Source organism: Fundulus heteroclitus, chromosome 22 (assembly GCF_011125445.2).
Source record: "Fundulus heteroclitus isolate FHET01 chromosome 22, MU-UCD_Fhet_4.1, whole genome shotgun sequence".
In the NCBI taxonomy this organism is placed as follows: domain Eukaryota; kingdom Metazoa; phylum Chordata; class Actinopteri; order Cyprinodontiformes; family Fundulidae; genus Fundulus; species Fundulus heteroclitus.
In genome coordinates, this window is record NC_046382.1 from 32297694 (window position 1) to 32317189 (window position 19496).

Consider the following 19496-nt stretch of genomic DNA (forward strand, 5'->3'; position numbering starts at 1 on the left):
AAACTGATCCTTTCAGTGTCAAATGGGCTTCCTTACAGGCGACTACTGATGTTAAAAGTTTCCTTTGGGGAGAAAAACTGCATCAGAAGATACGTTCTCTGGCTCACCAGTGTAAAGACCCCATAGCCAACGCTGCAAAAACAACCTGGAGAAACTACAGATAAGATGTGAACCTCAGACTGAATTTGGTTTGGCTTTAATGTAGAAAACAAAACAAAAAAATCATTCAAATAAAGATAAATGTGAATTTTTGATGCATCAATAATAAATGCTTAATCAGAACAATCCAGCCATGTTTTATGAGAGTTATTGTGACAATGGTTAACGGCTTAGCTATGTTAAAAAAAAAAAAAAAGAGTTAAATAAGTTTGCAGGTCTTGCAGGTAAGCTCTTAAAGATTAAAAAGAAGTCCCAAATCCCATTTTAATGTCAAACTGTATCAATGCTTTCATTTCTGTAGAAAACTGAACAAATAAATTACTGAAAACAATGTTTATAACTCTTCAAATAACAAGTGTCCCAACATAATTATGTAAAAGAACAAGCCAACAGGTAATTCAAGTAGATACATTTCTAATGTAAGAACCTGTCCAGTCCACACAAATAAAACCAGACATCCTTGAAATTAAAAATGGTGGTTCAGTGTCAACTTGCTTTTTCTTCAGCAGTGGAGTCTTGCGTGGTGAATGTGCAAACTGCTGGTTGTGTGGATTTTCTTAGGAACAACTGCACCTGCTAATTCCAGGTCTTTCTGAAGCTCTCAAGTTTTCTCCGTCTCTTTGATAACTATTTTCAGTCCTGTGCCGGCCTGAACTCCTGCTGGAAGCAAGTTGTCGTCTCTTCTGTCCACCTCTGAATTATGGCCCCAGCAGGAATCACAGGAGTCTTCAGGGTTTTAGAAGTTCTTCCATGGCCAACACCATTAATAGATTTAATAAAAACAAGGTTGTAAAGGTCTTGAGAAAGCTCGTTCTCTCTTGTGAGACACCTCGGTAGTTCGGCACCTTTATATCAACCATCTGCTGGGACTGAACCAGCTGATACGAATTTGCACTAAGCTGCAGGATTGCTTTGTAACTGCCAATGGATTTTAGCTGGTGTCATGATTTTCCATTGATTTGCTGTTGTCTCTTTCTTTATGTGCTCACTTTATTAAAGTATTTATGACCAGCTGTGGTTTGGTTTCTCCAGATGTGTGAACTAGATGGGTTGTTCCAGACATCTAGGTAGAAAATCAGGCCCACCGCGCCTTCAGCCAAAATATTCACTTAGAAAATTGGTGACGTGTTCAACGCTTGCCTGACCCACTGTAGTATGCTTTTCTGGCATTTTTCTGACATGTAACATAAGGTCATATTTTAAAGTTTGCTTCCAAGTTGAATATATGAAGCTGTGTAAAACTTCCACTTTCCAAACAGATGATTCAGACCAAACTCCGTTCAACCCCAATCATTTATTTGCATAAATACTTCTGTACATTATCGCCATTACAGTGGACAGAGGCTAAAACAGAATGTTACAACACAATATTTCACATTTTTGCTTCAACAACTTATAAAAAAACAAGAAAAGAAGACAACTAAACGGTGGGATTTGCTTGAAGATATGAGGAGACGGCGACGGCTTTTATTCCTCAGCTGGTGCCTGTAACTTGGAGGCTTTCTCTTTCAACTTCTCTGCGTAAAACCTAAAGGACTCCTGGAAAAGGTGGAAGAAAAATAAAAAGTCAGACTGTGTGCATAATCCAAACATACTGCGTACAAGTGTCTTTGAAAAAGTAAAACGGTGCTGGAGCCCTCCTGGGTCGCTCTAAACAGCCTCCAGCCTCCAGCCAGGTTGTCTCGTTTCATCTTTAAATCCCCATTAATACACAAATCAGGGATTTGTAGCTCACTCCCCAAACGCACACTTCCGTCCTCGGCCTCTTGTTCCTGGATAATTAATCAGTGTTTTGATCCAAACAGAGTGTTGTGTTGGGTGTTTTTTTTTTTCATAGCGGTGGGGGGAACGAAGGTGAGTTTTTCCTGCAGATTACGTCTGCTCCTTGCAACGCAGCGCTTGCCTGTTAATGCGGTAATTAATGCCGATAGACGGCCGCGCTCGGTGGAAACGGCGAGAGCGATCCTGGCAGAGTTTCACATGCTTTCAGCTCGCCCTGATTACACAAACTTATTTTATCACCATTATTGTTTGCATGGGGTCGGGTTTTTCACAACAAAAGGTAACTCACTCAAAACTTTGATATGGAGAGGCTAAAAAAAAAGAAGGTTTTTACCTATTTGTAGAAACTTCTGAGCAGCCTAAATATTCACCTTTACCTCTCCTTGCAACTCTCCCTATCTCCTGTGCTCATAAAGCCAGCCATCACTTAGCTACGCTGACACTCTGTGAATAATGCAGGAGCTCCTCCACCTTCATCTCTCTTTCTCCTTCTATCTTGGTCCTGCAGGTGAGTGATGGGAAGGGAAGAGTCGGCTTGTGGTCCATACCTGCCTCCAGGGGGGGAAGGCATGGCAGCGATGGTGCTGAAACGTCTATTTCTGTGAGCACCCGGTGCTCGAAATAGGGCTACATCAGCTTTAAGGAAACCGTCTAATGTGCTGAACCGCTCAGAAACACCATGAGCCAGAAAAGAGAGGGGCTGCTGCGTGGTGACGCCTTCTCGCTTACACAACAGGCAGCGCGCGCCGCCTTTCCTGAGGGGATTGTTTCTGACACGCACTAAGTAACCACCGGCTGCGGGCCTGTGCAGGGCTGCTTCTTCGCATTACTGCACCAGGGCATGCATCGGGACAGCGACGGGACAAGTGCCAGCACTGCTTAGGCGGTCCGGGGCGTGTGCTCGCGCACCGCCGCGTTTCCACGCCGTTGTTCACAGGAGGCTGGCAGCGGCCCAATCCGTCCCTGCTTTAGCTTTACAGCTGCTGCATGGCTGCCAGTTGAGAGCACACATGGAAACGCAAACATCCTCGCACCGTTTTTATTTCTTTCGGCACAAAACAAAAACAGAAAGATTGAAGCTCTGCTAACTGGTCGGCAAATTCTAGCTTACGTATAGCAAACTGATGTTGTATCACAGCTGCATCTAAAAGTACATAAAACCGAGCTGTGAAGGTACAACGACCCCAAGATCCAGCTTCCTGAGGACGTTTTCCCGAACATTTACTGAGTCCACCTCGCCCCCAACATGCTGCAGGCTTCCAGTGTCTGAGGAGGCGAAGCAACCCCGTAGCCTCCCTGAGCCACCACCGTGCTGAACTGTAAGCAGGGCGTTCTTTTCAGTGCACGCTTCGTCCTTTTCCTCCAGAGTTTAAGTCGCTCCACAAAACAGTATTCCAAAATCTTTTGGGCCTTTATTTAGTTGTGAGCAGAGAGGAGCTGATTATTCTCCTGGTTTTATAGTCAGCTGAGGTTCCACACTTTTAGACTTCTCCAGACTCGCCTTTTCAAAGTTCTCCTTCATTTGTTGAGTTTACGGAAGGAAGGAAGGAAGGAATGAAAAAGAGATAGGACACAAAAAGATAAAAAGAACACAGAAGGAATCAACAGAATACATGAAGGAAAGGAAGAAAATAAGGAAGGTAGGTAGGACACAAGGAAGAAAGGACACAAGGAAGTGACGGGGTAGGACTAAGAGTAGGAAGAACAGAGGAAGAAAGGAAGAACAAAACCAAAGAAAGGAAAGACTCAAGGAGGGAAAGAAGTAAAGGAAAGTCTCCAAATACAGAGATTTTTTCAGACTTGTTTTTTGATGTTTGTTCAGTCTGTTTGGTTTTCTAGCTGACAGATCAATTGGTCAGTAGCCTAAAAGCAGCTCAGTAATGGTCAGTATGAATGAGGGACACAGAAGCAGAATGAGGTTAAAAGGTCACATCATTTAAAAGGACCTTGTAAGGCCAGTCTAAAATGTCTAGAAAGGCTCATCGCTGCACATCCTGCATCCAGGTCAGCCGCTTCAGCTCCAGCTACCAGACAGAAGCACAAAGTGAGCTGCAAACCTCCATTTTACCTCCTTAAACTCAAAATCAGTCCATATCTCCCCCACAACCTTCAAAAGGAGATCACAGCAAACTTGCAGCTCAGAGTAGGAATAAGAAGCCACACTGGCAGGATTACAGACGCAACGATTATCAACTGGATCTTTTGTGAATCAAGCATCTCCTGCTGCTGTGATAGTTCAGACGGGCTCCTGGTTGACTCACCGGGGGCTCAGTGAAGGGCGCGGTCTCTCCATGACTGCGGTAAAGCCCAGCCAGCCGTTTGAGAGACAGCTCGTCGACAACAATCCCCTCTTTCGTCATCTGTTCGTACAGAGCCTTGGCCGACGGCAGGTCCTTATCCAAAACTGCCAGAGGAGAGAGAAGGGAAAGAGATTCACTCATATAAGCTTGTTTAAATGTAAATATTAGAAGAAAGAAATTAGACAATATCACACAGAGCTGCTGGCATGCGGTTTTGTTTTAGCACACAGAGATGATTTATGAAAAGTGTGCAAAGCATTTGTGTTCAAGCGCCTATTTGTGACTGAATTACCCAATCAAAGCCCAGACCAGAACCCAATTAAGGTTCTGTGACACGATGTGATGTTCACAGATGCTCTCCACCCGGTCTGACTGAGCTATTTCGCAACAATGCAAATCTTTAAATATGCAAAATGCAGCTAGAAAGGCAATGAAAGGTGCTTCTGTGAAGCACTGACTCAGGTGGCTGAATAGAAAACGCATGCCAGTTTGCACATTTTTGTAAAAAACAAAAATACTTTAATTGTAATGTGCAAAAATGTAAAAAGATTCAAGTGGTATAACTACTTTTGCAAAGCGCTGATGTTTAAACCTATTTTCCATCAGCTGCCAGTGGTTGATTTCTCCAAAACTCTGAAGATGCCATCGGCAACTTTCTTCCAAAATCATCCATATAATGTCAGTATTTGCACAATGATTTGTAAATGTGCAAAGGCTTATAAAAAACTGAAAACAATGGTGCAGAGAGGAAAAGTGGACCGAGAGGAAATCTTTGTTTCCCTCTAAAGCTCCCAGGACCAACTAGCAAGCAGGGATCTAAGCGACTTAGGCACCAGAAGACAAAGTAAAGAAAGAAAACAGAGGAGGAGAAGAACATCAAAACTGAGTGGAACCAAATTTATAGAGGACTGGAAATGACAGAGACAGAAAGCATGCGCACCAAGACGCTAGCACATGCTAGTTAGCATGCTAAGCTAGCCAGGGGGGGGTGACTGATCAGAGGACGTGTTGAAGACGTGGCTGCCTGCACCACCGTAATGATTCAGCTCATGTTGGCGCGGGGCGCCGTCGGCTGCTTGGGCCGCTCTGCTGACCCGTCTTACCGTGACACTTCATCAGGTACGTGTAGAGGAACTCCTTCTCAGTGAAGTCTGGCACCAGGCTCAGCAGGTTGTTGATCTTCCCAATCTGTGAACGCCAGGATCACATTTACAAATCAGCACAGACCTGTACACCTGAAACAAATTCACTTATGTCTCCTGCAGAGAAGTAAAATCATGCTTAGCAAATGTAGCTTTTTGCAAGTATGGGTATTATTAATCATTTCACTCATTTATACTATATACTATATCCCAATACCATGGCAAAATGTTTCAGGGTCACATGACAGCATTAACTATGAAACCACAGCAGAGAGTTTATTGAGTTATGTAACAAATAAATAGATGTTATGGATATAAACATAACTCATGGTTTCAATAAGGAGAGGCAGAATTGCCATATTTGCAGTTTAAGCAAGTTTTTTTCTCTTATTGCACAATATCCCAGCATAAACATTAGCATCGGCTGATGCTAGTCGTTTTTTTAACATGTTGGTCCAAAAATAAAACTGGACTCGATCTAAATATCCGTTATTTATTTCCATCTTATTATTTATTTCGTGTTGCTGATGTTGCCGAGGAGCAACATCAGCAACACGGTTGCTTTTTTTATGATGTTGAAAGGGTAGGGAAATAAATAAACATATCTTTAAATTCACTGTAGCCAAATAAAGGTATTTCTTTTCTAAATATCGGTCATTGGCTAAAGGAGCAATATTAATGTCAGCCCAATGTCTTATATTTGAAGTCACAGAGATCGCATATATTGGAGTCAATAATGCATCAATAATAAAGTTACAGTTTTACACTGAATAAACTAGATATAAAAACATCACTTTAAATAAGTGAGCATTTATATGGTTCAAAAATCTAACTTGGATGGAAACTTATTGATATCTAAGCTTTTACTCAGAATGACACGTCTGGGTCTGAGCCTTGTAACGTCTATTTGGATCATGATTAGTTTAGAGTCAATAAATGTGTTATGGAATATTTACATACAGAGTTTATATAACGTGGGTCTAGAGAGCAGAACGAGGAGCATTTATGACGCAGAGTTCAGGGCTCTCACATATTTTTCTTCTATTCCAGACTCAGTTTTTAATAACACTAGACATTTTGAGCCCAAAATATTTACTCTGAAGGCCTCTTCAACAGTACTCTGGTATCGTCATCCTTACGTTTTTACCAAAAATATGTTTAAGTGCTCTGTTTGGCAAGATGATGCATGCCAGTTTAACCTACATTAATGGCAAAACAATTACATTCATTGAGTATCATTAGGCTTTTGCCCTTTAGGAAATGGAGGGAAAATTCTGCAAAACACTAATTTTTATTTTTTAATAGTGGAAATTCAGAAAGCAAAAGCAACAAAAGAGTGGAGCGGCCCTTCAGACACTCCTGACAGCTTAAGTTGTTTCAGGGAAATGAATTTGCTAAAGCTAAACTCCCTGAGGAACTCCGTCATCAGATCGTACCTGTCCAGGACGCTGAGCCTTCTGGGACACGAAGGACAGCAGCGCCTCCTTCTGTTCAGCCAGAGCGTTGCAGCGCTGCAACGAGAAGACAGCCAATGAGACGCGACTTTGATCCACCTCCCTTTCAGCTATTTCCCCCCGGGGTCAAGACCACTCTCCAACCTGCGACCCCCACCGTGTCTCCGTGGATAAACTCCCACGCACGCCTGCACACCCACGCGTTCGTCCAAGCACTCGTACATCCAGGGTTACCCTCAGGTTAAAGGATAATTATGGATATAATAACTGCTCGTTTCTTTGTGAATTTACATGTGCGGCACTTTTCTCATCAGAAAGCGTAATTATCGTCACTTAGTTACATTTAACGGCATTTCTAGCAGTCAGTGTAATTGGACAAGTGGGCTGAGATGGGCTGTTCATCCAGTGATTGTCTCCTGGTCAGCTTTAAAACTTGACAATAAAAAAGAAAGTTTCAAAAGTCAGAGAGGAGAAGGTGATTTAGCATATTTCACTGTAGCAATCCCCGCCTGTTCTCATCCGTCAGCAGAATTTATTTTTTTTAAATATACAGAACCAGTTTATTGCATTCAGGCACAGGTATTGACCAACAGCGGGTAATAATAATATACTTCTGAGAGATTTCAGATGGCGACATTTGTTTCCAACCAGTGAGGGTGCCTGGGCCGGGCACAGACAGAGCTTGGGGCTTACATTTCAGTGAGAAAGTATGAGCGAGTGTGTGTTACATAACAGAATAATGATTAAATAAACACATAAAGGGGGTAAAAACAACCAAGTGAGTCAGCTATGGTGGCAGGTGCACCAGTAAGTGAGATTATACATCTTCCAGGGAAGTCTGTCATGTCAAACAGATAATAATAGTCGGCATAATGTATAATATAGCTGTGTTAACAGAGTAAGTGCATGCAAAACCTATAAAGTCTGACTTCCAGAAAACTGTAAAAGTGCTGAAAGCCTGAGTTCCTTTAAATTGAGATTAAAAACACATTTGTTTAAAATTGCCTTTGAATGTTCAAGTTAACATTTAAAAACAGTAAAACAGTTTATTTTTTGTTTCTACATTCTATCCCTACTTGCTTTTATTCCTATATTTTAATCATGTAAAGCACTTTGCATTGTCTCTGTACTGAATTGTGCTATATAAATAAATTTGCCTTGCCTTGCCTTATATGAATGAATTAGGTTGAGTTTAAACAAATTGGATTGGAGTTTTTATGTAAAGCTAATGCAGAAAAAAAAACAAAGTTTCTGATAATTATTGGTAAATGACATTGGTTTGCGACTCCTGCTTGCGGTGACGGCGTGTGAAGCCTAATCCTAACATATAACCCGCTGATAATCCAACGAACATCTACCATCGGAGGGCAGAAACGCCTGCATTATAAAGTCTGACAACAGAGCGGTGCGTTTGAGTCCTTAGACTTAAAGAAGCTCTTAAAGCAGCCGTCTTGCATGTTTCAGGAAGAGAAGCATTAACGTGTTCTCTTGGCTGAGCATCGGTGCGGTCCGATTACAAGCCAGTCGTAAACTAACGCGTTTCGCTCCTCCGATTTGTACGACATTAAAGAGGGCGAGAGGCCTGCGAGGCTTTTACCAGCGCCGCACACACCGGCACAAAGCAAAGCAGCCTTTAGGAGTCACTGGAGTGGCAGGACAGCTTTAGTACAATCAGGCAATTAGACCAGGACTACATCTGAAGCAACTTCTCCTCCGTCTCTCAGCCCCCCCCCCCTCCTGTAATTTTCCCCCTCCCCTCCCATGCCACGTTTCTCTCTCTCAGCAGCGACTCCTTAACAAAGCGGCCCCACCGCTCTCACATGCTGCCTAAAAGCCCAGCGTATCCTGGGAATCCTCCCTTCCTCCTCCTAAACGAGCCATTCCAGCACACACAGGCGGCCGCAGACGACTTCGTTAAGCGCCCTCCTCGCCGCCGTATCTCTGCCTAATGACCGACTCCATCCCCGCTGCTCCCCACCGACGTCACCTCCCTCTCTCCTGATAGCCTTGTCATCATTACGGGCTGCTTGCCTACTTAAAAGCTTTTCAGAGTTTTTGGTCCTGCTTCACTTGTGATGGGATGGAGGAGTTCAGCAGCTACCCTCCAGTGACCCGGGGAGAGCAGCCTGGAGACTTAGGGGGGGGGGGGGGGGGGGATTTTGCATCTCGACAGAAAAGTTTCAGCTCAAACTTGAACTGCAGATACAAGCAGGAGGACGTGTTTTACATCGGCCCCGACACGGTGCTTTTACTTTCTAGGAGCGGAGACATTTGTCCTGGAATCGTGTTTCCTTTCAGCTCATGTTTTAATTATCGAGAGCCGGCACATCGTCTATCACTTCATATTTACAACAAAAACTCTTAATTGGTTCAATTATTTAGAACGCATCACGTTTATTGCTAATAATTTGTTAGGTCTAAATATTCTTTATTCTTTTAACACAAACTTCTGTCAATCTTGAAGCTGGCTCTCACTGGAATGTTTCATGGTTAATGTTTTTATTGTTTGGCTTGTAAATGTTTAAAGAAAACGCCCCCCCCCCCCCCCCCCAACTACATCCACTGTATGTTAAAAGGAACCAGGTGCAGAACATGATACTGCCTACATTTGAGTGGCTATACGCCTTAAATATGGGGCTAGTAGTACAAATAAGACTAAAATGATTAAAAGCAAATTAAATATATATATATATTGTAATGAACTTGATTTTTTGAAATATTAAACCTAGCATTGCTTGCACAGTGTTACGTTACCAATTTGAAAAAGTGCAAATAAAGCTTTCTGTTTGGCATTCATGCACATTGCACCGGTGTGTTTATGGGAGTGTTATGGAGGCTGGGGTTACTTTTGTTATAAGAAGGGGAGCTCTCTGTAAAATATGTTGGGAAACACTTTTCTTACTCATGAAAATGATTTTATTTTACATTAAAATAAATAAGATACTAACTGTTCATAACGTCTCATCCCAACACTTCCTAAAAAAATGCAACTATCCTTTTGAGATCTTGCAAACTGAGAGTTTAAATATTAATAAAGCTGGGGGGAGTAAGTAGTGGAGCTTTTTATTAACATGCATGTTAGTCAGAAATCTCGTTTAAAGATTGAGAACGTTTGAGATGCAAACGTTAATCACTAGGCTGGACAAGAGCAAAGAAACCGTCTCTATCTGAAGGTTTGTGTTCATCTCGGAACGTCTCCGTCTCTCATGGAGCCTCGTCTTCTCCATCACCCCCCCCTCTCTCCACCTTTCCTCCATTCAGCTGCTCTTTATTCATGTAGAGCGCAGCGAGGACTCACTGAGCTCTAATGTATGAACTATAGTGAATAAGTGAAGTAGCACTGGACCAATTAAAGGCAGCTTGTCCCGGTGGGTAGAGGCTGGGGAAGCTTTTCCTCACAACAAAATGTGAATCTAAATAAATAACTTGGTGAGCGTCTCCACCGTGACCGAAGTCTGACCACCGGATGTTTTCCACCGGGAACTGAGACAGAAGGAATCCAGCATTAGCGCCAAACTGACTCCTCCTTTAAAAAACAAACAAAAAAAACAAGAAGATATCTCTGTTTTTCTTCTCTTTGATATGATTTAAAACGTGTCCACATGCAGGGGGGGGTCAAATGGAGGACACATGCTGCGGATCACAAATAAAACACCAAAGCCCCTCAATCTGAATCACGCAGGATCTACATAAACAGGATCTACACTGATCATCTGAAGCGGGGGAAAACAGCAACAAGTGATTTTATTTGTCTTTGTAGCAAATATTTCACATTCGGATTAATGGTTCTTCCTCCCATAAGGACTTCATTTTTTCTGCAAAAAACACCACCTCCTCTTTACACCAAGACAAAAATGGAGATTTGCAAATTTGTGCTTAATAAGAAACACAACCTGAGCAGAAAGCACGCGCTTAATTAACTTTACATTTAAACTGGTAACAGGACAAGAAATGAGCGGTGGGGGGGCGGAGGACTGTTTCGGTTCTGGTTTCCATAAAAGCCACATTGTGTCCCGTTATCTCGGTTTGGGCTCCATCTGGTCTGCAAACATCCACTCATACTCTGGGCTGGCTCAGCCTCAGACACGTAAGGAAAGAAATAAATATTAGGCAGCACAAATCTCTAAATTCTAATTTAGACAACATTTTAGCAAAAAAAAACAACAACATAATATCTAAATTATGCTTAAAACACGCTCAAATGTCTTGGCTCTTTCCTCCACAATGATACTCACAGCCAGCATGAATTTGGCATCATCCACTTTGTCCATATCCAGCAGCTGCAGGAAGAGATCTAAGGCGGGTCTGTAGCAGGCAAAGTGGTTGGCTACCCGCTCTGCCATCGCACTCACTGCAGCGGCACACAAACACACAGCTCCGCTTTATTTTAAAGTCCATCTGCTAGCGGATGAACCGATGGCGCTTCCACCAGCTGCGGCGCCGGCCTTACGTTTGTCCAGAGCTTTGTCGTTTCCAGCCTCCAGGACCTTTCTGAAGACGAAGGACATGCTGAGGTTGGAGCCGTTTGGACCCGTGTAGATTTCATCGTACAACTCCACCGCCGACTCCACGTCGCCGCTAGAGAGAAAAGGAGCGGGTTTAGTCACTTTTAGGTTTACCTAAACTTTTAGTTTTCCAGCAACTCACACAACGTCTGAGTTTAATGTTTGGGTTGGTTAAAGGTTTTCTTACTTGAAAGCCAGATCTGCTGCACACTATCCACCAGCTATAAAGAGCACCGTGAAAAAAGCCTTGTTTATTAAAGCGGCTGAAGGATCGACTTTAGTCCCTCAGCCCAAAGTACTAGTTAGGTGCAGAGACACCAGGCGGTATTAGCTTGAGTTTAGGAGGCTGGTGTCCCTGAACCATTCATTGGTCGGGATAAAGTGGTCCATCAAAAAAAAAGAAAAAAAAGAAGGTGTTTTCTGAAAATAGTCTATACCGTTCAATCAGTCAGCTATGACCGTTCACTGGGAGATTAAATACAGAAGAACTGATGCCCCTCTTTTTAATAGGTGCATCTAAACTAACAACCCCCCCTTTGCCGTCTGTGGCTATATTAATAAACATCATGCCATTAGATGTGCTTTGTCACACGTTCAGATGGACAGGTAAAGGTTAGGTAAATGAGGTTGATCCTGTAATCCCTTTATTTTAGGCCATGTTTAGCCTGAATCCCAGTTCCTAGGTTCATACCCAACCCTCTCACCTACCCCTTCAGGCAGTGCCTAAAAAGAAATGGGACACTCCTTCAAAGAAGCTGACACATCATCAGTTCTCGTCTCACTACTACATAAAAATGTGACTTAAAGGGGACATGTCATGCTTTTCAGTTCTTCCTTTTCCACATTCACTGCAAAAACGTATCTAAAAATAAGCAAAATGTTCTTAAACATAGTGTTTTTGTTCTTGATTTGAGCAGATAAATAAGATCATCTGCCAATGGAATGAGTATTTTGACCCCTAAATTAAGATAATTAGACATCCTGCATTTGAAATAAGATGATGGAGATAAATTGTTCCTATTTTAAGTGCAAAAATCTTATTCTATTGGCAGATCACCTTATTTACCTGCTCAAATCAAGAACAGATACACTAATTTTCAGAAAATTTTACTTATTTTTAGTTCCGTTTTTGTAGTGTTTAAATCATTCAGTTGTAGTCTAAAGGGGAAAATGTCATTATGGTAGCACAAAGATTCTGGATTCTTGAACTGAAACGCTTTGGTCTGAATTCCTCGTTAATTTACCCCCACGTTCCCACTCTTCACCCCTGTTCTGAGATGCATCTGAAAGCAACCCGTTTATAAGCCGTCTCTTTAAATCTAACACTTCACATCCCGGCCGCCTCCAGGTTGCAGAATGTTCCACTAAACCCTGATCAGCCATTTTTCTAGTATGCTGGGGGACGGTGCAGTGACTTTTCCCACAGGCAGCTTGGCATCCTTCAGCTTGGACTAAAAAAATCTCCCCAAGAAATAAAAATGGTGCATTTGTGAGACTGGTAAGCAGGAAGTCCATGACCTTATTTAGCAGCTCCGCAGCAAATCACACGTAAGTGTTAAAAACATTTTTTTTTTATAGAAAACAGAGAAAACTGAACAGCTTGCAAAATATATCTATGCAGCTCATGAACCGACTACATTCCAACTTTTTGCATTCCTAGAGACTCCAAGTACACAACAAAATGTATTTAAGGGTTAAAGGGTTCCTGGATGTTTCGTGTCATGTCTTCTTGAGGAAGAACAAAAATGTTCTTGAATGTGTCCTAACTAATGTACTGATGTATTTTGATATTGTGTGACATGTTTCCAACATGGTAACGAGAAAATACAGAAGGTGGTCTAAGGTTGGTCCAGTCACATGAGTTTTCAAATGTATTTCTCATACTTGACATGTTACGTACACCGTCTCTATGTGTTCTAGGGCTTAGAAAGAATATCAGAATCAACCTTTTGGGGAAATGAAAGGGAACTCAAGAGGCTGCAGTTTGCTGAAGCCTCTAGAAAAAAAAAAATCGTCTAAAAAACACAAAAAATACCTAAAGTGGCTGTGGAGTCATTTTTTTTTAAAACAATCAAAATAAAGGTGCTCCAGATTGCTTCTTTTAGACCTGAGACATTAAAAGTTACGTTCCCTGCTGTGGCCTTTTCATCCTCCCTCTGGGATCGGCCCTAATTCTCCCGACATTTCTGTGATTTCTTTGTTTTGTGTCTTTATGCTGAGGTTGCCACAACTAAAGCACAACTAAATCTAATCCAACTCAATCTGGCAACCTGAGCCCAGCGCTAACGCTCTCTCTCCCTGCCTCTCGCCCGCCGTGATGAATATTTAACCAACGGTGTGTGCGCACGGCGTCGTGCAGAAGCAGGGGAACATATCCGCGCTGATTGCTGCGACTGGGACCGTCTGAATAATTCAGCGAGGGGCCCCTCTAAATGTGGCGCCGGCCTCCCCGGTCCGGCCTGGTCCGCCGCCGCAGCTCTTAACCAGTCAGCTCGACTCAGATACGGCAGCGGCGCGCGTGTCAGAGGCGCTCAGAGCGCCGTTCGCAGAGGTCAGGGTTCAAGCTGACAGGCCGGCGCCGCGGTGTCCAATCAGGCGTGACATCGCGGCGCTATGCTGCACGTCCTGTTGTCCCTCCAGGTTGGCGCGGCTGGCTGCTGCTGCTGGAGCAGGGGGAGCGTTGCTAATGCGGCAAGTGGCACGATAAAACTTTGATGTGCATTTTATTATTTTGTCCTCTTTTGTTTGAGACGCAGCAGAGGAGGATGGGCTTATGAATAATCCCATTATGCTGGTGTTTCCCTTTTTGTTCTTGACGCCTCGCTCTCCCTGTAAGCTTTTACTGTAAGAGCGTGCCATCCCCAATTCCCTCACACTGCCGCTGCTCCGATAAATGAATGTTTGCTTTAACAATAGAAGAAAAGATTCACTTTGGACTGTTTTTTTTCTCCTCCACGCAGTCATTTTGAGTTCTGGTCTCAAGTTTACATTCACTCATCCTGGGCATGAGTGTCATTCATTTGGGGTGGTGGTTCATCAACAGTGGAATAAATGTACAAAGGGAGCTAAAATCCACACATACTGGCTGAAATATGTACTCTAATGTTTGGCCAAATGTCCCTTTAGCAGGCGGCAGAGAAATAATAACATGTAGGCAGAAATCTGTTCTTGTCTTTGGGACTCGAAACGCTGGAGTTAGCCATAAAAGGAGAAGCTGACAACGATGCACTTTAGAGCGACCAGAAATGATTATTATACTTGGCTGGCCTTACTTATTGATGTGAGCTATCGCTGTGTTGTTGACGAACACCATGCTGGACAGGTTCAGGTTTGTGCCGAGGCTCTTCACCACCGACTCCACTTCCTGGATCCCTGCCACGTCGCCATGGTTACCGAAGGCCTGGACCAGCTTGGTGATGGCCAGAGTGGAGGGCACGTGATCCAGCTGAAGCATAGCCTTCAGGCTCTCCAGAGCCTCTGCAAACAACCACAAAAGGTGAGGGGGAACGAACGAGTGTGTGTGTGTCGACGTGTCGGCACCTCACACACACACACACACACACACACACACACACACACACGCCTGACCCTTACCTTTAGGCTGGCCTCTTTTGCTGTGTGTGATGATGAGCAGACTGCTGGCGATGTCACTCAACTTGAAGCTCGGCAAACGAGACTCTGCCCTAAAGTAAAAATACAGATGTTTTTCAACTTTTAATGTTATTTTCTGCTGGAAAACCCCTCAAAAAAAGCATGTTTTACACACAGGACACCTTCAATGCTTAGAGTACACGAATCCTACAGATTTTCTCGTGCAAACGTTCCTTCTTCTGCATCAACTTTCCAGATTTCCCTTTCCTGTATGCTCGTTTCAAGATAGAAAATAGTAATGTTCTCCAGAAATTTAAAGCAGATATTTCTACAGAGGCCAGACTTTAAATATGGAACCAACAAAGACCATTTGGACAGGAGGAAAGACAAAAACGATGAAGAATAGTGAGACAGAAATACACGGAGGGAAAAAAAGACAAGGCAGAACGGACACAAATTAGAGAGGATAACGTTTTAAAGGAGAAAATGAATCAAAGTTGAAAATGAACAAGGATGGATGAATAAGGAGAGGAGAAAAAAGGGAGAAAGCTACTACACACAGAATGAAAGAAGGAAGGAGAGCATTCAGACACCAGAATAGAAAATCCAGTCTGGAAGTACAAATATTTTTCTCATACACTTTTTTCCTTTTGTCATACTTATCTAGTTTTTACTGTAAGAACTTCTTGAGTAAAAACTTAAATTAAATGTTATCTGTCATAGCATCAATTTCAACAGTTCATTTAAATATAGTTATTCAGCAGCACAAGAAAACTTTATCCTGATATCTCACACAGTGAGCATGACGGGAACGCTGATAAAACAGAAAATCTCTGAAATGTTATTTGGAGACGTGAAGAACAGAGTGCTCACCACTTCTGTCTGATAACCATCAGACAGGCTAAGCAAGCATCAGGAGAAAAAAGCCCACCTGCTCTACCATCACAAATGTTTGGAGTATATGAACTGCACTGGGACTGTAGTCAGTGCAGTTCATATACAGTGTACCCAGGCCAGGCTGGCTGTGAAGCATGGTGGAGGATCTGTGAGGCTGCGGGCCTGTTTCTCTCCACGCCTTAGATCTTTTTTTCCCCTTTTGCTGCATAAATGTACTGAAAGGTTAGATTTTGTTTCTAAACGCTTCGATGTGAGTTTATGTTACTGCACTAAAAGATGGCTTTCATTTAAGAGGTCTTCAAACTTTGCCATGGAGGTCCATATGAAAGGAGGGTAAAGCAGCCACTCGTTGTGACTGGACCGGGTCTTTGAGGCCAGAGGGCTTAATCAATGTGTAGAAATGCTTCATGTCCGGATTACCTGCAGACAATTCTTGCATCAATATCCTAATCTTTTTGTTTTTTTTAGGCATTTAATTCAGCAAATCGAATCAAAAACAGACAATACCGTGTAGTAATTTTCCTCTGCATCTTTAGGCTTACAGCAAAACACAGCATTTCACCATGAGATAATCTTTACAACTAATTTAAAATAAAACAAAGACATGGCCGTGTGCCGTCGTCTCTGTGCATGTGGTGTGTCTGAAGTCCCCAGAGTGGCCAGGGGTTTTCATTTCTGAACCGTGTAATCCCACGAAGGGCGAGTTGTTCCTATGAAAATGAAAAAGACTTTGATTTTTTTCTCTCTTGATGTTAGATCATGAGCACAGGATAGATTTTCATCCATGTATGACTGATTCTACGAGTCAGTGCATTATTTCGAGCTCCTAAAGCTGATAGTAGAGCGTACCATCGGGGGGGGCAAAGCTTTATAATCTGCGTTGAGTGAACTACATACGTGTTGTCTTAGGCTTCAAACTGTGCGTCGTTGTGAGGCATCACGTTTAGAGAAGCAGAGGACTGGGCAGGGACAGAGGGGATAAACACATGATCTCAAAGATACAAGACAATGGGGACAAATCTGACCGGCAGCAGGTCTGAGCCTCCCACGCAGCGCCTGCTGTGACCTGAATATAATACAGACATCAGGGACTTGATAGATGCCTCCATAAATGGCAAGATCTTTAAACCCTGTGTCTTCTCGGTATAACCAAACCCTTTGCACCAAGTATTCATAACCCGAGAACATTTTCTCAAATTGACCACAAACCCCAACCGGCCGATATAGAGGAAGCTCAACGATATAAAGTTTTTTCATTAAGGCCTCACAAGTTTGTTGGAGAAAATTAGTGAACAAACAGCATCGTGCAGACCAAGGAAGCCGTCAGGGAGAAAGTGGAGGCAGGGTTAGGTTATCAACAAATATCACAAGCTTTGAGCATCTCACGCATCTTTGTTCAATCCGTGTTGTGAAAACGGAAAGAGTAAGACATGACCTTCCACCTAAAGGGAGAAGCCGGGAAAACGGAGTATGAACCGGAGCCGAAGCAAAGAGGCCCATGGTAGCTCTGGATGAGCTGCAGAGGTCCATATGATCAAGCCAAGATGTCACTCCTGGACTACATGCTACATAATGAGAGGTGAACAGTGAAGTAAAACACGGTGGAGGCCGTATCATGCTGAGGGAACGCATTCGTTCAGCAGGGAGCGGGAAGCTGGTCAGAGTAGGTGGGAACATTAGCCGCTACGTGCTCAGTGAGGCGACAGAAGACTTGAGACTCGAGCAGAGGATCACCATCCCTGGGAAAAACAACCCTAAACATTCAGCCTATCCATGTTAGAACGGCTCAGTCAAAGTCCTGGAAAGAACATTGATATTCAGGGCCCCCTCCTTTGAGCCATTTCCCAAAGCAGCGTGAACAAAGCGCCATGGTCGTTGGCCTAGCACACAGTCAGAATAAAACACATGAAAGTTTTGTAGTTGCAGCAGATTGCAGAAGGAGGAGGAAAGCTGAGGCTTCTAGGAGCTCTTTCTCTGGGTCCGTTTATATCTGCAGGCGCCCTCCTTTTCTTTCTCTTTTGTTGGCCACTAAAACCTCAATCAAACTTGCCTCCTGCCTTTTTTTTTTTTATTTATCATTATAGCCCCGCAACCGGATTAATCCTTGCGCTCAATTGAGCATCGGGGCCTGGCAATCCTTATCGCCACGGCGACACCGGGCCAAGCAGCATCCGGCAGCTGCTGCGACAGGGTCAAGCCGAAGATTGGAGCGGTAACAGGGTCGCTGACTGATTGTCGGGGGGGGCGGGGGGTTAAGGGGGGGGGGCAGAATTATTCTTATCGAGTGGGAGAAAAATCTCTGGAGGGCGTCGGTGGCTCACCCTCTTCCCCTCCAACACACACTCCACCGTTCTCACCTTCTCCTTGCCTTTTAGCCAATGAATCCATCTCTTGCTTCTTCCTCTATCTCACAATCCCTTAATCTCACCATAAGCACCCCACTGCTCAATTCTATACAGATTACCTAACACACACACACACACACACAATCTGAATTAATGCCTATAGCGCCTTCATTATCCCCACACATGATTAAATCTAGCCCTCTTTTCCTCATTCACTCCTCTTTTCCTATTTAGCCCCGTTTCTCTGCCCATCGCCGTCCTTTTCTTACACATTTCCAGCTTCCCCTCCACTCTCCTCTCAGCTCATTTCACTTCTCATTAAGAGCGCAGATAAACTATGCTTTTATCCAGGCGGGGATGCCGTAAACCAATTCAAGCAGATGCTGGAGATGGGTTATCGCTCATGTTGCCGCGCGCTCGTAGCGGCGCCGCTGTAAAATTGATATGATTATATTTGTAATAAAAGAAAGTGAACCCTGAAGAGAGCTGGGAAAACAGAGCAGGGGAGAGGCTGATAGTGCAATGGATGTTTTTACATGTTTTCTTTTTTTCGGACCAATTTAGCCACCGCGGCTCCTTTCTCGCCGTCTGTCATTACGTGATTATCTCTCTGCTTTGGTGTTTTCTTCTGCGGAAAGAAAGCGATGAAAAGAAAAAAGGGACGGCAGCAGATAAAGGAAATGCGGGAGATTGCCCAAAACAGGAGATCTGCTGTGCTTTAAGCTCGGGTCTGTAATACCTCGGTGTGTCTGTCCATTTGTCTTCAGGCTCAAAGCCCTGAACCCCCCCTCCCTCCAGAAATATACAGAACAACACATGATACATCACTAATTGGAAGAAGATTGACATTTCAGCACGGAGCTTCTCGGAAAACCAAAACTAATCTGGACATCCGATTGTGTATCTGTCTTTGTGGCTTAAAGCCAACCGTTGCTCATATCCAGCAGAGCCGCGCATGTCAACACGCAATCCGTGAATAATCGTGTCCTGAGAGGGAAAGGAGCAGAGAATTAAATACGCAGCATGTTCAGTTTGGTGTTATTCGGTTTCAGAGCCATAATACAAGAGATGAGCCATCTGTCCTTAAAGGGGGGGGGGGGGGGGGGGGGGTGCTTCCCAAATAGGCCTGAGCTAAACCTGCAGACGGAGTATTTTACACAGCTTCTGATCAGTATTTCCTGAGACCTTTCAGACTTTGGCTGCTTTGGTTCACATTTGATGTCCATTTCTTGTGTCCGAGAACGACTGCGGTCAAAGAAAAAGTGAAAAGCGGACCAGTGGAGGACAAAGGAAGAAGAGTGAAGACTAAAAACTATCTACA

General features: G+C 43.5%; 1 protein-coding gene across 1 annotated transcript in view; it reads right to left on the minus strand.

The window, feature by feature from the left end:
- Positions 1-1433: 1433 nt before the first annotated feature.
- Positions 1434-19496, minus strand: part of lrpprc (leucine-rich pentatricopeptide repeat containing) — a 77279-nt gene continuing 59216 nt past the window's right edge. The window contains exons 31-38 of the mRNA XM_012864998.3: positions 14937-15025; positions 14615-14819; positions 11288-11415; positions 11073-11188; positions 6820-6894; positions 5345-5429; positions 4203-4345; positions 1434-1698 (exon numbers count right to left, since the gene is read on the minus strand). Coding sequence (XP_012720452.2) covers positions 1627-1698; positions 4203-4345; positions 5345-5429; positions 6820-6894; positions 11073-11188; positions 11288-11415; positions 14615-14819; positions 14937-15025 — 913 coding nt within the window. The 3' untranslated portion in view covers positions 1434-1626. The remainder of the gene's footprint in view (positions 1699-4202; positions 4346-5344; positions 5430-6819; positions 6895-11072; positions 11189-11287; positions 11416-14614; positions 14820-14936; positions 15026-19496) is intronic.